Genomic DNA, 24,011 nt, shown 5'->3' on the forward strand with positions numbered 1-24,011 from the left:
ATCGGTGTATTATATGCATCCGAACCGCCACATCATGGCTTAATCCGATCCTGATAAAGAAAGCACCCCTCCCTTCTGATCTCCACGATCATATCGTCATCGACATATACCACCGACAGACATTAAAACAGGACAACCATGGTCCTGTGCCCATCTCATATCAATCCCTACCACATCAAAGATGTGTCCGCGGCTGTTCTCCTAGCAACAATCTGCATCTGGTCCATCCGACATATTCTTCAAAAGAAGTCCAAAAAGACCCGTACGACGGGAGTAACAAGACGTTCAACACCAGACCTCGAGGAGAAATCCTCCGCATCCACAAAACTCAAAAGGGTCACCCGAAAACCCGGAGGTATAGATCCCCTTCTTAGTCCAGATGAATCTTGCATGAAACTACACGGATTCAACTGACAATAACCCCCGAATCAAGAATGGATTCCATCCGACTTCCAGCGACCTCCTGCCACTCCTTTTCCAGATTGGAATGTATATACGACAAAGCCAATTCCATACCGACCCTTCAGATACGGACCGTACGTGTATATATATGAACGTGAACAGTAAACCAACGAGTCCGCTAACCTGCTAATAGAAAATACTTCATTACCATGGGACTACGAAGTATGAAATGGGATGAATGGATCGGTATATATCTCTCCCTCACATATCAAACCCAATCTCACCAAAATATAGAACTCGACAACCACTACCTCCGCTACCACGCCGACAAAGCCCAACGCATCAAAGACCGCGGTGCAAAATGCTGTCGCACAGCACCCGAAGCCATGGACGGTGCAATCGAACTACTAGAGGAACTGTAAGTCCTCCTCCCCCCCCCATTGTTAACTTCACACGCACACACATACCAACATAATAAAGAGCATCCTACCTCCCCGAACGATACCCGAGCATGTTCTGTAAAACACCAACAGGTCTCGACAACCTCATCACCAACGAGTCTTTCAACATCACGCAGCGTCCACTCCCCGAAGACCCAATGACGACAGCCGCCCGTCTCATACAAGACGACCTGGCACTGATGATCGAAGGCCCGGACGGTGAATACCACCTCCTCGCAGGATCCATCCTCCTAGCCGGTTTCTGGCGTCTCGAAGACAAATTCAGCATGTGCCTGTCAGACATCCACACATCCGGCGACGTTCCCGGATACAAAGAGAAACTCGAAAAGGGAATGATGAATTTCTTCCGACGGATTCGACCGGAAGATCCCGTACTCCGAAATAACTATTTCATCCAGGTGGATGATAACTTGCCTTGGTCGTCAAGTATCGGATGCGAGGACTCGGTCGAGGTATCGTGGAATACGGCGGAGAAGAACCGGGCTATAGAGAATCATTATTTCCGCTCGGAGAGACAGTCGTTAAGACGGTTGCCGAGGTCTGGTGCTGTGGTGTTCACCATCCGGACTTATTTTGAACCCATCACCGGTATCGTTGCTGAGCCGTATGTACCTGGGAGGTTGGCTTCCGCAATACGGAGTTGGGGAGAGGATGTCTCTAGATATAAAGGGAGGGAGAAGTATGAGGAGGTGCTGTTGGAGTATTTGGATCGGAAACATCAGGAGCAGGTCTCCTGTGGGTTGGATCTAGAGAAGGAAGATGAAATGCGAAGTTATCCTTTTTAATTTTGTTAGATGGAAATCCCGTTTTCATGATTGATGGCTACTTCTTCGGGTATAAATTCATATCAATGAATGATAGTAGACTATGTCCGGCGTTCATGAATTAATCGCTTGGGTTTTATATATCTTCCGGGCGTATGTCAAAATCTGCAGCCGCTCCCAGATTTCTCCATGGGTGGAATACCTATGCAAAGGAATCATCTGAATAGACAGCACACCAGATCCTCCCATGTATCAAAATGCTGCATCTAGAAACCGCACGGTGTATTAATACAGGTAACTATGCAAGTCTGCGCCAATGTTAAACCCCAAAACTAGATTCTAAGCAGTAGCCGAATCAGACGATTTCCGACCCCTCCAGCGTCTCGCAAAGGCCCATTCTTTCTCTTGACGCCAAGAGCACTCGTCGTTGAATTCACATATTCGGCATTTCCAGGCCTCCATGATTTCCACGCCACGGGGTTCTCGCTCACCGCGCCACCACTCCATCTGATCGGAGAGATAAGATGTCATGGTTATGGGGTCGAACAGAAACGACCGACTACCCAGCGCTCGCGATTTCGATTCGTCTACCGGTGTGGAAGAAAGATATCGAGCGGTAAGGAGGGGGGAGAGCACGGTAGGGTAGGACTCGAGCATATGAGGCTGGAATTCAGAGGGGATTGATGGTGCCACCAAGACGGATGACGATTGCAGGGGTTGTGGTATAAATGTGAGCCGCAGCTGGTCCTTCATGAACCTCCAGAGACTAGCCAGGTTTCTATTTGTGAGGAGCACGCCGGTCGAGTCCTGGCTTGCAGAGGCGGCTGAGTCTGCTGAGTCTGCATCTGCAGAGTGCTGGGAAGACAGTCGTCGCACGAGAGCATCTTCCGAGGTGGGAATATGGTCACGGTCAAATTCCTGTGACGATAGAGCGTCAAAAAACTGATCATTTAGACCACCCACTTCCGTTATAAATGCATCAGTGAAAGTGCGATGGGGATCCAGGCCGTAGCGCGACGCCAGAATTTCGATGGAGACCTCGTCGGTAGTAACAAGGCGATTAAGCATGTGGTAATACATTTGGAGCTGGAGCAGCGTAGGCCGAAAAGACGTGCTCTTGACAGTGGGAATCGAGCGACTGGAACCCCTCGTCTTGATATCTGTCATGTAGATCCTAGGTAAATTGAAGACCTCCGCGGAGGACTGACGGTCAGAGATGAACGAGTTATCCGAGCCCTGTAGATTCTCGTCATCCCAGCTCATATCAGAAAGTCGCTTCCCACCCTGTGACGGTGAGAGAAGATAGTCCGTCAGCGACATTTGATACTCGGGCAAAACAGCCCTCGACGCTTCCACATCAGCGTAATATGATGCAGCTGTGGCCTCGAGTTCCGAGTCGGGACACACGTAAGAAAGCTGATCGATGACCCCGCTCACCAGCTCCCCATTAACAATGCCCCAGACCTCCAACTCTCGCGTGATCCCATACTCTCTCAATGTGCGAAGCCCCTGTATCACATTCCAGATCCTCAGGGCCAAGGCGTCCTCTTTCGTCGTGATCTCCACCGGTACTGTAGTGTAGATCTCGTCCTCCAGTGACTTGTGTATGGTACTCCCCAGCTTCATCGCAGGTGTTCTTCTTTTCCTCCCATGTTTCGTCAAGGTATACCAATATTGCAGTTCGCACCAGGCAGGGGAGACCAAATCAGTAACGGAGAAAGCCTTGTTGGGCGGCCGTCGGAATCGTTCCAGCGGAGAACGAGACCCGACTGTCTCGGAATCATTTATCCACTCCTTCTCTCGGGCTACGTGTCTCTCACGATCTCTCGTACGACCTTCAGTGGAATCGGGATGCTCGACTAAACGCTTCGCCGTCAGATGTCAGCGCAATCATCTAAAGCCAATAATCCCAGCCGGGGGGGGATGAAAACCACATAACCCTTTTTAAAAGTAATCGGGAAATATTACCAAACGTGGTACTACTGTAACCTGGGATCTGGTCTGGCCTACTGCTACTGCCTGCAGCAGGTGGACCCGACTGAGTCCTCGCAATCTGCCATGCAGGCTTCTGTCGCCCCAACACCCGCGGGGGCCGCCCAGTGGACGGAACCTCATTATAATTTTCGATATCTTGAACGACAGTAGTAGTAGTAATTGTCGACTGTAGAGGAGGTTGAGCGGGGGCGGTGGTCGCTATTGTCGCGTCCACTTCCGTAGCGCGTTCCGGGTCAACTCTCACGAGTAGCTCATTCAGAATCTCCTCTTCATCCGGAGTAAAGTCGGATCCGTAATCGCTGCTGTCGTTGACAATATCAAGTGTTAGAGTCTGCGGAGGTGGTGGGCAGGACATGCCTGCAGCTCAGAGGGAGAAATCATCTCATTCATTCCATGTGGTGTGTCGTAGTGGAGAGAGAACCGGTGGGGATCCGCTCGACAATGCGAAATGCACTCGATCAGATTGGCTTGCGCATCCGCATCGCAACATCCTCGCTGGCTGGATCGCATGGTTTAATCATCCTCTGTTTTGAATGTCATGGTCTAATTGTATAGTCTACCTGGTATTGCAATGTATGTACACTTTACCAAAGACATGCTCATCTATAATCTACCCCGGAAATCACCAAAGTGCCCCAAATTTATGTACCAGAAGTGCTGAAGAGAAAAATATAAAACTCAAGTAAGGAAAGACATCATCATGCCTTTATTGCGCCCGCTTGCGAATCAAGGCCAACTTTTGACATCTCTGCAGTAACCAATTCGGCAGCCTCAACTTCTTGTGCAGCCTTCTGGTTCAACCAGCTAAGATACGTCTGCCAGCCCACAGCGATGCACCCAGTAAATATGTTCCAGAAGTGCGGCGGCACGTACATCAAGCTGAATGCAGTGACGGCGGGCCAAAGCTTAACGCTGTTGGTAATGCTGACAGGAAGAGCCTTCTTCAAGCGTTCCCAAGTCTCGTCCAAAGTAGCTCCGGACAGAAGTGAGTGGACGCTGAAGAAATAGGTGTTGAAAATGGGGGTGAAGACAGCCTGCTGCACGGAAACTTTGGTGAGGATGGAAAGAAATTTGGAGGCGAAATTGAAGTTGTTATGGAGGAACATGAACCTGGTAAGAGAAGCAACCCGTTAGTACATGATCGCTCAACACTGATAGATTTGGAGTGTGGATAGTATTACCAGTTATACGCCGGAATACTCGACCCCGCGCCTACAGTCAAATGTCGCAGAGTTCTCCACGGATCATAGCCTCCCCGACTAATTCCCACATCTGCGTTTTCCTTTCCCGACTGCGATCCCTCGGTGGATTTGTTCTTAACTGCGTTGTTGTCTGATGGAAACAGCAGTTGCGCGCTCAAATCACCACACAGGTACACGGTAATTGAACTGCATAATTGTGTGGCATACGGTCGCCTCTTTTGGATGCGTGAGTATGATTGTGCAAGTCTCCCAAGAGGGCCATCAGAAACAATCTGGAGCAGCGATCGCGTGCCCGAAATGGTGGGAGGCGAGGGTGTAGACTGGACGTTTGATTGGGCCGGTGCGCTTCTCTCAGGAATCGGTTCTTGCTTCGGTGGCGTTCCAGAAGACTGATATCTTCGTGATCGGAGTCGGGAAGGATATGGAGACCGGGGAGAAATGGTTGTTCGTCTTGTGATCTGAAACAATGGTACGTGCTTCATTTCGCATGCCCTCTATATTTCAAGTCGAAGACGCGGCGGTCGCAGGAGATCTAAAAGGCAGAAACGCCGTAGGCCAGCAACAGCGTCGAGACAATATTATCAAAGAGAGAGAATAAAGAATGATCGCATCAGACGCAAAAAGACAAAAAAGATGAAACCTAAGAAAAGGAGAGGGGGGGGGGGGGAGAAAGAAAGGAAACAAAGAAAGGATCTTGTAAAGTTGTAAGAGTCATCCACCATTAGATCGGCACTACTACCAACTTTTATGGATGACGAACTACTGAAAATAGTATCGTATTCCTATTCGGGAAAAGTGTCCACTCGCTCCTTGGAGCCTCCGTGCGTGCTCTATAAAATTGCCCTCCAGCACTGCTGCAACTTCTTCCCGCTCTTTGTTTCCCCCTCAATGTCTGAGAGACTTTGATGAGGCGTTTTTGCTATTGATCCTGCACATCGCGTCCCCCCCCTCCCCCCTTTGTGCTCTTGTATGTAGTAATTTTGTTAGATCAAATGTGCTTTGATCTCACAGATGGTATGGTTATCTACTTATGCTCTTGAATCTTGGTAACAATAGATAGTGATTAGATGCTTGGAATGGGTTGCATACAACCAATTTTGCATCCCATAGAGTCATCACTCCTGCACCCACTTCATTGTTTCATGTCGGTTAAAATCAAGCCATCTAAAGCAACATGTGTGCGACGTTTAGAATATACTGGTTGGGAAATTCCAAGAGCCCAGGGCCTGCTACAGAAGAAGGGGCTTCTAAGGATATTAGGATATCACAACGCCATGGATACTGCTGCTATAGCTTTGGTGTGAATGGCTTCCTCTTTTTGTGTTTACAGGTTTGGAGGTCCAGACTGGTTGTATACAGGGGTTGACTTCATCTCCTGCATTGGGCTTAAAACTAGGCACAGAAGAACTAGCCGAGGACATTACCATGATCAGTGTTCCGTGAATATCGAACAGTCAATGGGTAGTCCAGTTTTGCCTCTTGGTCCGTGTCTGGCAGGGAACATGGTATTGATTGGCACAGAGAGGCTGGTTGAAGACATTAGAACATCACTGTGACTTGTGTTCACTAAATGTGGATGATATGCATTCCAGCTGACCTTCTTCGCCTCCAGCAACGTGCGCTTCGCCAAATATTAATTGGTAGAAAGGAGTGCATTAGGACGCGGAGATGCACCAAGCTGAGTTGTTTGGCGCAATATTAGGAAGTGATAATTCATAGATAGCATCCTACAGTTTTCTGTCTACCAAAGAATGCCGAACAAATTGCGTCAATAGAGACTGTGCTCCATGCAGCAAGGAAGAACCCCTAGCAAGATCCGACCCTTGAACTAGAGAAAGCCCTCTTGTAATGTTGTGACCTGCTTCAACTACGCTGGGAATTGGTTGAAGAGGCTAATGCGTATCCTGGCTGGCATCATAGTCAGGGACAATTTTGCTAAGATTTACCTCCATACAGACATGGACTTGGCTGACGTATAGGATTTTAGGTAACCAGCATGGCCTCATCTCATGAGGCAGCAGCGCCATGCATGGTCCAACGATGGGATCTGTCGAATACAGAGTTTGACTTCACTTCCGTCAGACATAGGAATGGTTGATGCAGAGTAATTGATAAAAGATATTGATCTGCCACCGACTACTCTCAGACTAGCGTTCGCTGAACCTAGAGCTGTACCGAGTGTGCTCCTTAGGGCACTGGACAAGGAATTGGTTGGTGCGCAGAGTCTGTCCAGAGCAAGCAGAATTGCCTTATGACTGAGATAGTTGTGTGTGAAGTTGAAGCTAAGGAATCATCCATACATTCAAAGTAAGATGGATACAAGTTTTCAGAAATTGCCATTGCCAACGCCAAAAAAAGATGGGTAGAGTTCTGGGCATAACACGCTCCATAGATACTATTGTCCTCAGTCGAACATTCATATTTAGTTGCGGAAGTTGGAAATTGAGAGCAGTCAAGTTTTCATATACAAAGTTCGACTTTGCCCCTTGGTCGAGGATACTGATATATCTCGTTTTCATTGATTGAGCCAACAGGAGTAACAACAGGGAAATAGTAATACATCACATCAATGTTTACCGGATTTTAAGAGCAGTTGGCCGGGATACAGGTCTATATTGGACAAGGAATTAGTTGGCGCAGAGTAATCAGCAGAGATACTGCTTCATCTTCACCTCCTTGCTATATTGGCTATGGGTTTGGTTGGTATACAGTATCTTGAATGAGCAGTATTGCCTCACAACTAATATGGCAACAGTGCCATATATGCTGTACAATTGTCCCTCATACAACCAAATAACCTATAGATAGTAGCTGTTCATGATCCTGGAATAATTTGTCTTCTAGCTGACTTGCTTCGCTGCCCAATGCGCACATGGCCCAGTATTGGCTGGGAAAGGGAGCGTATTAGGGACACACACTTACTAGCTAACATATTCAACCAACCAGTCGGCACAACCAACGAGTAGGCAGCAGATCAATACGAAGACAAGAAATTGTAGCATGCTAGAGAATAGTATCTTTTTGTTATAAATATTCCGAGAAAATACTGTAACCGACTCCAGAGACATGTGTGGAGGGGGTCGGTTACAATCTATTAAGCGAGACGGGCAGGAGCATTAAAACCTAGAGCGGAAGCAGTTTGTCCAGAACATCCCAAGACATTACAGTGGCTGGAGTATTAATATAAGTCGTTATACTAATAAATAACTATCTATTTCTACTTCTAGACCGTTGAAATTATTCTGTTTGTGGAAGAAATCATGGAAAAATATATATATATGGAAAACTGCCTACTCGCGTCGACTATCATTTCAGGCTATATCAAGCTTAACAGAACCAACGTCATTCATGCCATATTCCCACCTCCAACCTTCACCCTTCACTCTTTTCCCCTTTCCTTCCCTTCCATCCCATTCCTTCCTCATTATGACTAGCATCCTTGCATCCGCTCCCGTTTGCCATTTCGAGCCCTAAGATAGTACAGCAACCAGTCTACACCCTGAATCCCCATCTGAGCTCTGCGCCAGTTGATATCCCTCCGCTCACCTACAACTCTTTCCAAGCTCTCTCCACCTCCACCGATAGTCAGATGCCTGTCAACAGTCTACGTACACCTGATCAAACAGTGTATTCCTATGACCGCCAGCATTTGCAGTTGCTCTAGTGACATAGCCAGTCCCCTGATCGCCGCCTCAAAAAGTTGTCAAGGCAGTCATCAGATCCCGCTTACCACTCTAGTCAAGAAATTAAATAGTGGAAGGCAATTGTACTTCTTGGGTGGATCCAGAAGTATTTGGATGTCCCTCTCGACGATGATGATACTAAGAAGTTTTGAATGCTAAAGTCCACGGGAATGCATTCTTATACGCTGCCGGCGGGCCGGAAGTCTTTAAAAGAGCTGGCATTCCTGTTGGCCCTAATATAGACCTTGCACAATTGGCCCAGATGATAGTTGATACTAAAAGCAAATCTATATTTCGCGAGGTAAGATCCAGTATTTTAACCTACTATATAATAGCCATAGCTAACGATGATGCCAGCGGGATCTCCACAGCTTAACAAGCAAGAGGTATACAGTCAGGATAGAACAGTATTAAAAATTGCCCATGTACACGACACACCAGCAAGTGGAAAGACAGCACTCTCACAGCTGTTGAGGGATTGTTTACACCAGCAAGAAAGAACAGTATTTTGGCTTGGGGCTTGGGAACAAAAGACTTGATAAACTTTCGGCCGAGGATCCTTGGGCGAATTTTGCTCAGGCTATTAGGTGCAAATATATAATGTTAAGGGAGGAATAAAATATCTTTACCACCGGCACTGTGATATCGTAGACGAAGCACAAGGTTCATATGGAAACACTGTATTTTGGAACGGTATTGTTAAAGAATTCTCAGGTCCTCTTAGGGAAAAGATAAATCTATGTCTTTTTTCTTCATATACCGCCCATCAATGGGCTTGCCATATAATTTAAAGGATTATTAGACACCAGTTACTTTTTTTTCCCAGACAGCCCATTTATTAACTTTATCACACAAACCAAATCCACCACCAATCAGCCTATTCTACAGCGAAGACGAGTTTCACACGGTTGTGGCAAAACTATGTGGATCTGAAGTCGAAAAGTACACTATTAATATGGACGCTCAGAACTACCTGTTTAATCTAACAAGCGGCCATCCTGGGGGGATTCGATAGTAACCTATCTTTTCAAGGTATATAACTTTCTTGTTATAGGTATAGAACTTGCGTCTTAACAGTTATATAAGTTTTTATATAACTAACCCAGTTTTTAGGTGTTCTGCTGTGAGATAAACATGGAGCTACAGACTAACTCTGGGTGACGACGGAAGAGACACGGTTGTGCCTGGTGTTTGGAGAAGAAACGGTAGCCTTTTTGCCGTTGTAGTTACTGCTAAATCATCTGTGGAACCTAGCTCATACATGGGTAGAAGATAAATTGGTGGCCCGCATCCAACATGTGTCTCTACTTCAATGTTAGGACCGCTCAAAAGCTATGCGTAGAGAAGAACAACCACTCCCGGCAATATTACTGAAGATTTGTGGCTGGCCAGTCTCGGCTGCAGTCACGTAATGCCACTCTCACTACACGAGAAATATCCATGACTTGTGTTTTCCTTTTTATCGTCCGTTGGTCAGTCACCTAGATAGATAAATTCGCATGATATCATCATAGTCATCATTCATTTGTTCGCCCTGTTTGTCATGACTGTTTAGTTGCAATGTACTACTTTTTGATAATAGTAATAGAAGCAACGTGCACTGTGTTTAATAATAGCTTTCCGGTCGCTTAATCCATGTTTATGTCCATGTCACTCATTAGCCATAGAATCGAACTCGTTACTATCCATTTACTGGTCTTTATAAGAGATACAATATGCAATGATAATACTTCCGGGGGGGAAACAGTGGCTATGGGCTTACCCTAATGTTCGCAATAATATAACAAAATATTTCAAGAATCTAGGCTATAGGCATCAATCTTACAACCCAAATCCAATGGCACTAAACAATATCTTTGTATATGAGTATTCATCCTTCAACTCCATCCTCTATCGTGCTATAAAACCAAACTGCAATAATGCAATATCACGCAGGGTATATCAACATGGAACGGCCGTCTAGAAAGGCGCAATACAATGCAAGGGTAACATGGAATCCGCCCAAAAATAAAAATAGAAATACAAAGAAACTTTTCTTCAATCAATTGTATCTCACATGGGCACCTGGTGTGTCTATGATAGTGGCGGTAGAAGAGGTCAATAGATACTAAAAATTATCCGTGTAATCGACGGTGGCGTGCAGAGTATATAAAAAATAAAAGTGGTATCGTGCGAGAAAATTGTAACCTATTTGAAGGAGTCGTGAGTATTGACTCGGTCAATAACGTACGGATTCCCCTCATACACCGATCTGGCAGAGGCAACCGTACGCGCAGAGGCCTTGCTGCGAATCTGGTGTATTGTGGGAAGCTCTTCGACATTCGAATCGGATTCGTCGCTATGGTCAGAAAAGTCAGGGGCCGGTGCCTCAGTGCGGTCGTAATTTTCTTCCTCTTTCTCAGGTTCGGGATCGGGACCGGCTTGCTCCTTCAACTGCTGTAGCATCTTGCGCATGAACGCATCCGATTGGGCTGCGTATTTGCAACGAGTCCGGATTGCTGGACCATACTTGTAAAACAAGAAGGGGAAAGGTACGCAAGCAAGAGCCAGGAATGCTGGAATAGACGAGGCCCAGTGGATACCCAAATCGTTATACATGTAGGTGGTAAAAAGAGGGAAGACGGCACCAAAGACCGACCTCAGCACGGAGTTGGCTGCCAGAACGGACGCTGCAAAGATTGTGTATGTGTCGATCAGGTAGCTCATGATTCCCAAGAACACCAAAACCATGCCAAATCCAAAAGGGGCTCCTGCAAGAATGCTGACTATCCAGTGGATAGAAGGATAGTTTGTCCAGGCAAACCAGAACAATCCCACGGGGATAGTAATCGAAGCAATCAAGCACGGCGGCAGACGAGCTTCCGGGGGCGCAAAACCGCCATATTTTGCTTCAACCTTGATATACCGCTTGTTGTCCAGAATACTGTAAGCCACAGCGGCCATCATACCAATCATGATACCCAAGAACGGAAGGCTTCCAATTCCCTGGTTCCAGCCGCGATGCAACTGGAAAACAATGGGGTAGGCACCGAATAACATATACAATGTACCATATATAATTGCCTAGAACGATTAGCGTCCAATACCTGGGAGGTATATCTAAAGGGGAAGATATTATTCTTACCATATATAGGGACAGCAAAAACACAATCGGCTCCTTGAACAGCAATATCCATGGACGCGACAATGCGGTACGAAATGCACTCTTGAGGGTGGTCCGGCCCTGATCCTGGTCCATTTTACTTTGGTACACCTTACCAGTGATCTTGGAAAGCCTCTCGGCACGACGACGGAGAAGCACCGGCGCATACGTCTCAGGAACAAGGAGGGAGCCAAGGATCCAAACAAAGCCGGAAAAGGCACCCAAAAATCCCAGCACCCAGCGCCATCCAGCATTCATTCCCAGGAATCCACCAATAATCGGGCCAAGAACAGGACCTATAGAAAAGTCAGTTCGAATTAAGCGCCCCCCAATAAATCGCCGCCGATAGAATAGTACGTACCCAGAAAAGGAGCTGCTGCAAACATACTCATCGCAACACCTCTCTCTTTCGCAGAGAACATATCAGCGATGACGCCACCGGCATTCGTGAATGGCGAAGAGCCGAAGGAACCAGCAAAAAAGCGAAGGATAATGAGTGTTTGGATGTTCTGGGAGCCAGCACCGCCACAGTTGAAGGCAGTAAGTGCGAGGTATGTGCCGAAGAAGACGACCTGACGACCAAACATTTCACTGAGAGGAGCCCAGAGTAAGGGACCTATAGCCTTGTTAGTCGCGAGAGCATTAGGTATGAAACCGGTTGAAATGAGGACATACCAACTGCAAAACCCAAGACGAAAAGAGAGACCCCAAGGGTAGCAACCTCATTACCAATATGGAACTCCCTCTTGATCTCTGTAACACCGCCAGTATAAGCAGATGACACCAGCGCGACTGCGAGAGTTGCGATGGCCACAATCATCGTAATAAACCATTTCATAAAAGGGCCAAAAAGCAAGGGATTCCGCGGGTCATTGGGGATCCAGGTAATAGCATATGGGTCCTCCTCCGTTCCAGAACCGGGATATGGGAAATCAATAACCTCTTGGGTCACCACACCCTGGTCAACGACCAAACGCCAATATGGGATTTTGTTGCTTGCTGGCGCCTCAGTCTTCGAGGGCCCATAGTCCTCTTTCTCGGCCATGGCCAGCGATCAGATGTCGTGACGGCCGATAGAAAGCTTCGACAAGAATGTATATAAGGAAATTGGCGCGTGGGTAGATTAGATATTGATCGGATTTAAAACGGTGGTAGTAGTGACTGATAGAATCAAACAGGTGCTATGTCAAAATCGGACTATATAAAGATTCGTCAGTTCGTGGTTGCCGAAAGCAGCAGGCGTGCTGTATATTGATATCAGAAGGTTTGATCGATAATGACTACAAGAGGGAACAACCTCGAGGGGAGATTTTTCTTTTATTATTTATATTTTCATTAATACGTCGATTTTTTTATCTTATTTTTTTAACCGTGGCTACTTCCATAACATTTCTAAAGCACTGCGCCTCGGATCCATGCCGGTTCCAGAACTAGAGCAATCAGGAGGAGGGGCCATCTACCCAACTGGGTAGGCAAGGGGGTCCATATGCCAATATCCAAGCATTACTCCAGGTTTATGCACAGCATTAAGCCTCCTCCTCGGCGTCGAGACTTATCGGGCTCAGCCGATGTGGGTATTCAAGAACGGGGTTCCATGGCAAGACTGCCTGCCTCGTGGCAACCATTCGCGGTTTTTGATTTGTCTAATTTGTCGACGGGCCCATGGGATGTGGGCTTGTCCATCAATTCAAGAGAATTAAAGATCAGAGGAGATTGGCTCGGTAGTCAAGATTATTTGGCTCATCCAAAAATGTTCCAATCAGGAGAAATTTTTATGAGCTTTGGAGATAGGTTTGTAATCGGAAGTCTTTAATGTACTGGTGGCTGAAGATTTGTCTTCAATGATGCAAGCAATGTCTAGATCTGGTTAGTCATCCTCGCATCCGGCTGGGACGGCATCTCCCTCGATCCACATTCGATGCTTTGTTATCTCCGGGCGTTATAAGGCTGTTACATCGATGTGACGAATGACTCTGGACTACATCAGGTTATTCCGCACTTGTAAAAAGATGGCAAGACACATTGGCATTATTGTCCCCAGTCTTCTCTCAAGTGAGGCTCCTCCGCATGCAGAAGTCACCAGGTATTCTGCGCCACCAACTGCCGCCAAGCGCTAGGGTGATCCGACTGATGCTTGAACAAATACTGGCACATCTATTGATCATTCATGGCTTGGTAATTATTATGTGTAGCTATTTATGATATCATCGCCTTTATGCCATGTCACCCAATCCTTCCCGGTTGACCAGTATCACCAGAAACCCGATCTATCGGAGTCCGCTATGACCACCGGGTGTGCTTAGATACTGCGTGACTCATGTTCAGATTAGATCAGAGTTTGTATGAGCGACTAAATAATCAAAAACAAGTATCATTAATCAATACTCCATATTTTTCGCATGATTTTACTCATTCACCCAATATCACCGAAACTTACAGGTCCTACTTATACTGTAGGCAAGGCTTGTAACTAACCTGCATCTCGATGTGGCTATATAGTGGTATTCCAGACTATAATGCAATGCCAGCACTCTAACTGCGAATTAACATGGCCAATTCTTGATATAGTATCTAAATCTTATATACAATTCCAACTCTCCTCCATAGTTGTAGTCTATAGATTCACTACAGTAGTTAAAATCGTCATCAATTTAAGTCAAAGATATATTTCGCTCCAATGGCGATCACCAGATATATCAACAACTACAAAATAAAACCAAATTCTAATTATTAAACAATACCAGTTTCCCCTATCACAGTCCTCAAATTCGCATTTCTCAATTTTTATTATTTCATACACTTTATCCATCCCAATTAATAGATCAGTAATCACTCCAACCAACCGAGGTAAAAATCCAAACATCTTACAAACCCCTTCGTCTAACTCAACTAACTAATCTAAATTTCAAAACCCATGACTAATCCTCACTCTAGTCTCCTTAATTTGAACCCCTTCTTAAAAATAAAAATTAAAACAAGATACAGTATTTAATCCCACCCTACGGAGCACGCTAAGCAACAGTAGGAAACATCCCCTTCCTGACTGTAAGGTTTCCTCTCTCCGGTGACCGAGACAGAAAAAAATATTGCAAGTGTTTAGCTAACTCGGAATGCCGGTGATCCTTTCGACTGTGAGACAATTTGTATTTAGTAGAATAGGATTATTGATTCAGTAGATAGTAATCGGACTTGTCCGAGATTTTTTTTTTTTTTTTTTTTTTTTTCCCCTCTTTTATTATGTTTGAAATGGATGATTTTGGCCAGGTTAGGTTCAGACGGATGAGATTCTTAGCCAATGCCCTACGGTAACTAAAGAGGGGTTACATATAGCCTCGTATCAGGAGAACCCTGATTTCATCATCTACTGTCGCTGGCAGATTTTCAATTCTGCATGAACTCAGATAAGGCCGATGCAGCATGACAACCACAGTGTACATGCATGTTGGCTAGGTTTAGGCCTGGTTAGGTTTAGGCCACATGTCCATTTCTCGGTAACCGCAGTGCGCGTCATCCGTATGACACCACTGAAATCTACGTCCTATTTGCTATAAACTAGATGGACGCAGTTGAAGACGCTTGTGAAAGACGCATGAGGACACCCGGTCTAATACTACTATTCAGCGAGTCCATACAAGCCATAAAATGAAACATGCGACCGCTGAACTGCAGTAGACTAAAAGGACAGACTTCTCTACTTGGAGATTTCACGGGGAAGCTGGAAATACTGGGTTTGGATACTTGTCATAGATACTGCATTTCATGTCAATGCCATCCGGTGGCGACTCCATAGGGAGACCACTTGAGTAAAATCTCGGTAATGTACATGTTCGGATGCATCCTTGAAACCCAATCCACCCAGCCGCTAACTAGGCAGCCTACTATTTATTGTGCAGCAAGAAAAACTGAAAACCCATAGCCGGAAACCCATTGATATTCGAAAAACCCGTCATGTATCGCCAGTAGTCATGAAAGAAACAGAAAAAAGAACCCCATTATCGCCATCCCAGGAGCCAACCAGTAACAGAATCGACTCATTAGAAAAATTATCTAAGAGCGCTCGCCACGGAGACGACGGGCAAGCTGGATGTCCTTGGATTGGATGGTGACACGCTTGGCGTGGATGGCGCACAGGTTGGTGTCTTCGAAGAGGGAGACAAGGTAGGCCTCGACGGACTCCTGGAGAGCACCGATGGCGGAGGACTGGAAGCGAAGATCCGACTTGAAGTCCTGGGCAATTTCACGGACCAGACGCTGGAAGGGGAGCTTGCGGATCAAGAGCTCAGTGGACTTCTGGTAGCGACGAATTTCACGCAGGGCGACGGTACCTTTGCCGATCCGTTAGTTTATGCATCGCGGCAATTTGCCACTAGAGGTTAATGACTTACCGGGCTTGTAACGGTGAGGCTTCTTGACACCTCCGGTGGAGGGGGCAGCCTTACGGGCAGCCTTGGAGGCGAGCTGCTTACGGGGAGCCTTGCCACCAGTGGACTTACCTATTGAGTGAAGGTCAGTGGATGTTGATACAAGCATAGGGTACCCGCCAGGGGTAGCAACCATGGCGAGCCAGCGACACTAGAGGAAGTACAATGAGGTTAAGACTTACGGGCAGTCTGCTTGGTTCTAGCCATTTTAGTAGATGTAAATTGATGGAATTAGTCGAGTTTGAGATAGAAAAATGACGTTGATGATAAAAGTTTGATGAGGGTGTTGATGAAGTGGGCGGCGGATGAGGAGATGAAAGAAGGATGGAGGAGGTGGGTGGGGGAAGGTATTTGTACTAAGCGAGAGGGCGGGTGGTTGATCTGGGTGCGGTTGCCAGCAAGCTGGGTGGCCTTAGCGCCATTTCCATTTGATCAAAAAAGTGCTCGGAAAGCAGCACACCATAACCGCTGATTTCGGGGGCTCATTTTTGCTGGGAAAATCAAACTTGGCTGCTTTTGTTGGTCCGAGCGCTGCGCTAAGCGAGACATCCCACATCAGCCAATGGGAACGCAGGATCACGAATCTAGAATGCCACCCTGCCACTTCTTGATCCCAACCCCAGGTGAGGAATGAACTTCAATCCGGCAGATCAGAGCAATTGTATGCATTCCCAGGAACGTACTTGACATTGTTCAAGGGGGGATTTTCGTGGTTGGGTGCTATTCCACGAAGATCAAGCCTGCACCAGCGGATCATTGCCTCTAGGTCACGTTACTAGCAGATCACTCCCGCTCTCTAGATCCTGTGCTCTGATTGGCTGATCTGCCCACCCGAGTGTGATTCTCAACAGTCTCCCCACGCTCTTCTCTTCTGTATACAAATATCGCCCGTCCCATGGGAGCTCTTCCCATCTTTCCCTTTCCATCTATCCAATCTCTCATCCAATAACGACTAATTACTCCACCCCCCAAAACAACCTTAAATCTCCCTTTAACTTCACAATCTTTAATTAACAACAGTCAATATGACTGGACGTAAGTCAACTCCTTCCTGCCCTAAAGGGGCAGGCGCGGTGGTTTATCTGGTCAACAATCACTGACGCGTTCATGTATATAGGTGGAAAAGGTGGCAAGGGTCTCGGAAAGGGCGGTGCCAAGCGCCACCGCAAGATTTTGCGTGACAACATCCAGGGTATCACCAAGCCCGCTATCCGCCGTCTCGCGCGTCGTGGTGGTGTCAAGCGTATCTCTGCCATGATCTACGAGGAGACCCGTGGTGTCCTGAAGACCTTCCTCGAGGGTGTCATCCGTGATGCCGTTACCTACACTGAGCACGCCAAGAGAAAGACAGTCACTTCCCTCGACGTCGTCTACGCTCTCAAGAGACAAGGCCGTAAGTGTTCCATGCTACGACTTCGCTTGTCCTGTGACATGTTTCTAACAACTCTGATAGGTACTCTGTACGGTTTCGGTGGTTAAATGCTTTCTTTTTTCTGCTTTTCCTTCTAGCCATCCTGCGCGGTCGGCGCGTCAAATGTCCCTCCGCAGCAGTGACGCGACGGGTTGCTTTTTCGGATTGGTTCATGGTATGAATGGGACGTTGGGGTGTTCTTGATCTTTTCATTACAAGTGTCATGGGTCTCTGGGTTTGCTTTTAACGTATTTTATTTTACTATTACGCGTCCACTACGGGTCTGCTAGTGTTCGTGGTTTGATTTCTGTATCATAGCGGCCTTTATGCTTCTGGCTGGTGCCACGCCCTGAAAGTATCGTGTCTTTTAATTGCGCGATCGGGTATGAATACGAACGCTTATAAAAATCGTGTCAGTAATGGAAGTTGCGTATCGAGGTATCTCTAGTTCAATTGCTTTGGTGTCTACGTGGATACATGTCGGTCTGTTTATGATGGTGGACTTGGGAGATATTCTTCGATTTATACCCAAGCGATGCATTTTATTATATTGCTCTCGGTGTGTGGGGTTGATTGAAGCACGCGCGATGGTGGACGTGTAGCGCGCGTACGTGGAACTAGACGATAGGCGTGGTTTTGGTGACAGATATACCGATATCCACTCTATACCATGTGCTTTGAGTAACCATGTAAAGCCGTGCGAGAAGATAGAGTACTATATGACTACGTCTAGGTGTATCTGAATTGCTTGCTAGTGATGCAGTCCATTTCGCAGTATGTTGTTGGTGTGCTTCCTTGTATGTGGGTAGATGGTAGTGTAGTCATGACATAGGGAATGAATATATATAATAACCCGGACCACTTAGTTACATCACTGGAGATGAAGAAGAACAACATCGAAAAAACATAACCGAGTAGCTGGGAAGGCTGAACAAGATTAGACCAAAGAATACATCGAATACTCCACAGAAATTACATAGAAAGGACACAGAACGGAGCATTTGTTGCTATGTTGTCTCCTACTGCGTATAATACTTCAAGGCAAGTATGTGAGAACCGGAAGTCACGTAATCCTTACACACCAACTGATAATCTCCTACAGAGTAAATGTCCATACATTATCTATCTATATCAAAGACGGAGTCATTACGCCATTATGCGGGTCCTTGTATTTTCACTGAGACTCAAGTATTTACTGCTCATACACGCCATTCAGCCCAAAAGGGAACGTTCAACTTAGCTGGGGGTTCAGCCTACCCAGGGGTTCAACTTCAGCGATACAGGTGCGCTTACCTGATCCAGGTACTCTGTATTGTATTTACCACACTACAAAAGACCCGTTGGAAATGTCATATTATCTCCAGTATTATAGGGCAAAGTTAGGCATTAGGACGCGCGACATGACTGTAGATTGGAGTACATATAGTTTTTTTTCCCTGCCCAGGTTATTATCTGGGGACACGTAGGGGTTGCGTTATGTTTTTATATGTACTGAGGTCAGCTCACCTGTCCTCCTGCAAGGGCACAAGTTGAACCCTGACAGTCGCTGGTTTAGCGGCCAATCCGGACGGCCTTGAATCCTCACCTAACCCGTCATTAATCCATTACCGATCGGGAAAAATTGACCAAAACACCTCTGGACTCCCCACGCGAAAAGTAAAAGCAGTACCTATCATATACCGAGTAAAGGAATGATTCAATGTCATCAGAAGTGCGTGTCCTTGTGTAATGGGTATGCTTGCAGGCGGAGTCGAAGTACTCGCCATGTTTGCTGCACGCGAATATAGTAAAACGCTGGAAATATGACACGCGACAAGGCTGATCAAGGGCGGCCTTCCTGCAAAATGAATAACTATAAAGACAATAATTGCAACCGGAGCATCAAAATCCATTCATTGCCGAAAGGGTAAGGTATCCGTGGAGTGATACCAGATGGATCCGTGGGGAATCGGCAGGCACTTGAAGAACCAGAAACCATATACGGAGTAGAAAAGACCATGAACAATGATACTGAACAGAAGGGAAAGGAAGACGGGTTTGAGCCTCTTCTCCTCTTTCCATTGCATTGTTTAGCATCATAGCCCCGACACTCCTGCCCAGCTGATTGTTCTCTCCTTAATAAGAGGCCAAACCCGACCTATGTCATCCAAGAAGAGAGCTGATGTCCACACCTACTTACACATTCTCTTGACTACTTTCTAATTTCTACGCGACCTTCCCTTCGCAGTCTTTCATACATGACACCAAGATCCTGATTGGCCGCAATACGGGCCCTCAAGGGGCCATGAGTTTCGCCTTTGATTGGTAGTCGCAGCACTGATGATGGGTTCCCTACAAGTTGCAACAGACATCTTCAGCTAACTAACTAACTACTGCTTCCATGGATTACGTTATACTACTATTTTTGGCCTCGAATTTGCACACCCAACCCGATTCCACGGACCTAGCATCAGAATCTGCAAAAGCACGCTTTCTATAGCCGTGATGATACTTGCAAGGGGTGACCATAGGCTTTATAGAAATGGGTAGCCGCGTCCAAAGCCAAGTCCTTGACGACAGCCAGGATTTTAACCTGTGCTGGAATAGCCGACTCATTTTGTACTCAGCACTAAGTTTATGGCTTGCATGCAAGACGAGCCAACCCATATTCCGCATGTCTGTCCTAATAATTTGTGCCATTTCAACGACTTAAAACGCGGTCGGTATGCCCCTAACTACACAAGTGTGTTTCCTCAGAATACAAGCGCTCATATTATACCTCCTTCTCGGCAGGAATGAAAGTATATCGTTCCCTTATTGATCCTTGCGGTTCGATCATGCCGGGCCATGCCACTCAAGCTGAATTCAGATGTTTTTTTTTTTTTTTTTTTTTGGCCCCAAATCAGCGCTGCCTTAGTGCATCCCGATTTCGCCAATCAAGCATCCCAGCCTCTGACTATCATTGCTACAGTTGTCATACGCACCGAGCCATCCCAGTCACAGTGACACAAACCGAATACTGTATGGGAGAGTGGAGGAGTTCCAGTGCAGGGAATCTGATGCTCAGCTACTATATCTGGTGTGGATCGTCAACTTCCCTAGCCTGATTGATACACTACTTAATGCGCACAAGGCGGATAGCGAAATGTCCACAGGATGATTCTCCAACCATAGTTCGTATTTCAGCGAGATAGCGTTCGTCCTCCGTCAAGGGCCAGCTATGGAGCGTGGGCAGACACGGTGGGAGAGGGGCGTGTCAAACAAAAGCACACTTTGAATGGGATCTGCATCATCCTGCACTATCGGCTGTCTCACCCTTAATGTTTTCTTTCCTCTATGTTTTGTCCCCGTGTAGGACCCTAGCGACCTGCAGCAAAGCACGGCAGAGTCCAACTGCGCGTCGAACAAACATGTTCTTAACCTGCGGACCCCCTTTCCCTGTTTGTTTTATTTCCCCCTGATATCTTCTGCATTTCGTGACCCCAGATCCCTCGGACATCTGCAAGATGCTTGTTTCGCTAGTCACAGCAGGCTCAATCATGGTGTCGGTCGCGCTGGGAGCCTCTGCTCCTGGAATTGACATCATTGATGACTTTTGCATGAGGCTGAACCATCAATGTGAGTAGCAGCGACATCTTCACAAATGGACAAAATGAACAGTTTTGATCATGGATAGCTGTCGTCAAAAATGGAACATTGTATATCGATGGAGGGGTCGAAACTTTCTCAAGACATCAAAAATCACGAATTCTCGGCTATAGTACGTGGTCCTGAGTGGTTTTGCATTGCACAAAGACGCTGACCAGACATAGATACGGAACTGATCGAAGTTGACATGCGAACATCCTGGGACTGGAAGCTTAATATCTCTATTACTACTGTGAACAAGACAACAAACCCCCAGACAGGCACGGAGCCGCCGTTGGTTGTTCGTGGCGCATTGTTTTCAGGACCGGCCAGTGATCCGAACATTTACCTCTACGGTGGAACCACATCCTTCCTGAACACAAGTTTCCCGGGATTCCAGCCGCCGGCCTCACCGCAGTATGCATTATGGTCCTACAGTGTGCCTGACACCAAGTGGGATCAATATGATGTGACACTGAGTGTGCAATATCGACCGGCAGGAGGGGCTTACGCTGAAGCACCGGACCAGGGACTCGCATTCTACCTCAATGGGCTCATCAACAACGGGACAAGCAACAGACTGGCAAAAATTGATAACTTTGAACGCTACCTCGATGGGCTGATTGTCATCGATATGAAATCAAAATCAGCTACAAATGTGTCAACTGACTCATTGAGAGACTCGCCTCGGGTCAAGGGTGGTATGACATATCTTTCGAATGTTGGATCTAGTGGAGTGCTGGTGGCTGTTGGAGGAGTCACAAAGCCCTCCAGTGATAGCAGCGATTCGAACGACGGAACTTATGTATGTTGATACCATCGGGACCGCAAAGCCGTCGAAATTGACTTGGACGATAGCTGAAGACTAACTTTCCGCGTTATTTCAGGTGACCTTTGACCAAATCGATTTTCTCGATGTATCTTCCCTCGCAAATGACAACTCGAACGGGACGTGGTATGCACAGAAAGCCTCGGGAGACATACCTAGTGGACGGACGGATTTCTGCTTAGTTTCGGCGTCGGCGAAGGATAACTCGAGTCATAATATTTACATGTATGGCGGCAAAGGCGCCAATGAGGCATACGATGATATATACGTGTTGTCTATACCCTCATTCACATGGACAAAAATCTACCAGGGCACCTCACCTCGATACGGACACACCTGTCACTTAGTTGCCAACCGACAGATGCTTACAGTCGGGGGTACCACCAGCAGCGACCTTGCGTCGTACTGTGACTGGGAGGAAAAGGGTGTTGCAATCTTCGACATGTCCACATCGGGTTCGTCGAAATGGGGCAGTGTGTATAATGCCTATGCACCTGCCTACCAAGTTCCGGATACAGTGTATAAGGTCATTGGAGGAGAGTAAGTGGATCCTCATTCATATCACACCCATCACCATTGTGACGACACCAATCTTTGACACTGGGTTATTTACTAGACCCATAGACTAACACTTTAACAAGTGCGGACGGAAATGCCAACATGAACACCCCCGAACACGGATTCAACACCCCCCAAATCGCCAATATCTTCCATCAGCCCATGAAATCCCCCACCGACGCCTGGGAGTCTAAGGACAATAGCATCAGCGGGGGTGCCATCGCCGGCGCAGTTGTCGGCTCCGTCGCAGGCGCCGCTGCGATATTCGCACTGGTCTTCTTCATCCTTCTCCGGAAAAAGAAACAAGTAGCCCAGCGAGGAGCGATGGCGGGGACAGGAAGCCCGGACATGTCGATGGGCGCCGTCTGGCGGAACCGGTACGGCAGGGCCGAGTTACCGGGGAAAGATGGACAAACCATGCCACCCGCGCAGCTGCAGGATGACCTAGGGGTGCATGAGATGGACGGGGACCCGGGGCGGGAGCTCCCGGCGACCAGTCGCGAGGACTGATTGTGTAGGTAGTATCTTTAGATAATTCGAATGCTACCTTAGAATTGACTAACCTATTTACATACGTAGTTTACCTCTTGCGTATGATGAAAACCTGCCGCCTGGTATGGGTAGGCACAATCAGCCCCTGAGAAGTGACAACAATTTCATTCAAGCCACAAATGGAGTACATACTTCGTACCTATATTTTCGTACTCCTACTAGACTCGGGAACTAATAAGTCCAAGACACCAAGACACAAAAGTGAATCCAACGGTTTCTGATAGGCAGCGTGGGGGAATAATACCTAGGTCCTACTCCTAGAGTACTAAGGACGTAGGTAGATGCCACCGTGTCCAATACTTCCTCTCTACTCCGTACTTGTGAGTGTACGGAGTATACTCCATAATTAAGATGGATACGACTCTGGGGATTTGACTCGACTCGACTCCACGAGTCCACTGTCTCATAGTGCGTACAGCCCAGAGTAGGTATGTACAGTGTGTACTCTGTATAGTTAGAGGTACTCCGTACTCCGTACAGCGTAGGACATACATCGGGTATTTCATACTGTGTAAGCAAACAGCCACCTAAGCTCGTTAGTCCATCCCTAAATGAGCTGATCCCCTACTAACTAGTTAGTTGGACCCATCTTGGAAGTAAAGTGCGGAACACTCCGTAAATGCAGCACAGTGAGACAGACAGGATTAAAACCGGAAAATCCTCACATGCCGCAGATGTCAAACGACCCGAACCATGGATCCAAGATCTAAACTGTTTGGGACTGTCTCAACGGTTTCTTACACTAACGTATCCATCTACCTACTTAGATTCGAGAGCGACTCAGTTATGTAGATAGACAGGTATATATGAATACCAGCGATAGAAATACTGCAATTTCTTCCTAGTAATACATAATTAGGCGAACGGACTCGGGCTACTTCGTAGCTACCAGTGGATGGTGGAAAGTCGATAGTGGATAGAAGATAGATAGGTGTGAGTAGCTACAAGTATACTACTCTGTACTCCATACTCCGTACTCCGTACT

At 46.8% G+C, this 24,011-nt stretch overlaps 7 protein-coding genes across 7 annotated transcripts; 3 read left to right on the forward strand and 4 right to left on the reverse strand.

The window, feature by feature from the left end:
• Positions 1–138: 138 nt before the first annotated feature.
• Positions 139–1,648, forward strand: ATNIH1004_000628 (heme-dependent oxidative N-demethylase family protein; the record flags this gene model as incomplete). The annotated part of the gene is made up of 6 exons (XM_033565336.1): positions 139–355; positions 434–536; positions 596–648; positions 697–820; positions 883–1,467; positions 1,525–1,648. The coding sequence occupies 6 exons, from the start codon at positions 139–141 to the stop codon at positions 1,646–1,648; spliced, it is 1,206 nt and encodes a 401-aa protein (XP_033431093.1).
• Positions 1,649–1,966: 318 nt separating this feature from the next.
• ATNIH1004_000629 (exonuclease V) lies at positions 1,967–3,977 on the reverse strand (the record flags this gene model as incomplete). The annotated part of the gene is made up of 2 exons (XM_033565337.1): positions 1,967–3,486; positions 3,638–3,977. 2 exons carry the CDS (start codon positions 3,975–3,977, stop codon positions 1,967–1,969), a joined length of 1,860 nt encoding a protein of 619 aa, XP_033431094.1.
• A 343-nt stretch (positions 3,978–4,320) lies between these two features.
• Positions 4,321–5,306, reverse strand: ATNIH1004_000630 (Mpv17/PMP22 family protein; the record flags this gene model as incomplete). The annotated part of the gene is made up of 2 exons (XM_033565338.1): positions 4,321–4,732; positions 4,804–5,306. The coding sequence occupies 2 exons, from the start codon at positions 5,304–5,306 to the stop codon at positions 4,321–4,323; spliced, it is 915 nt and encodes a 304-aa protein (XP_033431095.1).
• Positions 5,307–10,694: 5,388 nt separating this feature from the next.
• ATNIH1004_000631 (MFS transporter) lies at positions 10,695–12,694 on the reverse strand (the record flags this gene model as incomplete). The annotated part of the gene is made up of 4 exons (XM_033565339.1): positions 10,695–11,570; positions 11,632–11,945; positions 12,011–12,265; positions 12,325–12,694. 4 exons carry the CDS (start codon positions 12,692–12,694, stop codon positions 10,695–10,697), a joined length of 1,815 nt encoding a protein of 604 aa, XP_033431096.1.
• A 3,002-nt stretch (positions 12,695–15,696) lies between these two features.
• hhtA (histone H3) lies at positions 15,697–16,277 on the reverse strand (the record flags this gene model as incomplete). The annotated part of the gene is made up of 3 exons (XM_033565340.1): positions 15,697–15,974; positions 16,035–16,142; positions 16,253–16,277. 3 exons carry the CDS (start codon positions 16,275–16,277, stop codon positions 15,697–15,699), a joined length of 411 nt encoding a protein of 136 aa, XP_033431097.1.
• Positions 16,278–17,095: 818 nt separating this feature from the next.
• Positions 17,096–17,549, forward strand: HHF1_1 (histone H4; the record flags this gene model as incomplete). Its single annotated transcript, XM_033565341.1, has 3 exons — positions 17,096–17,105; positions 17,188–17,463; positions 17,524–17,549. 3 exons carry the CDS (start codon positions 17,096–17,098, stop codon positions 17,547–17,549), a joined length of 312 nt encoding a protein of 103 aa, XP_033431098.1.
• Positions 17,550–20,999: 3,450 nt separating this feature from the next.
• On the forward strand, positions 21,000–22,984 carry ATNIH1004_000634 (putative cell wall anchored protein; the record flags this gene model as incomplete). The annotated part of the gene is made up of 5 exons (XM_033565342.1): positions 21,000–21,078; positions 21,137–21,220; positions 21,273–21,892; positions 21,975–22,456; positions 22,558–22,984. The coding sequence occupies 5 exons, from the start codon at positions 21,000–21,002 to the stop codon at positions 22,982–22,984; spliced, it is 1,692 nt and encodes a 563-aa protein (XP_033431099.1).
• Positions 22,985–24,011: the final 1,027 nt, after the last annotated feature.

This window comes from Aspergillus tanneri (assembly GCF_003426965.1).
Source record: "Aspergillus tanneri strain NIH1004 chromosome Unknown AapTan_2_pilon_pilon_pilon, whole genome shotgun sequence".
NCBI classification, from domain to species: domain Eukaryota; kingdom Fungi; phylum Ascomycota; class Eurotiomycetes; order Eurotiales; family Aspergillaceae; genus Aspergillus; species Aspergillus tanneri.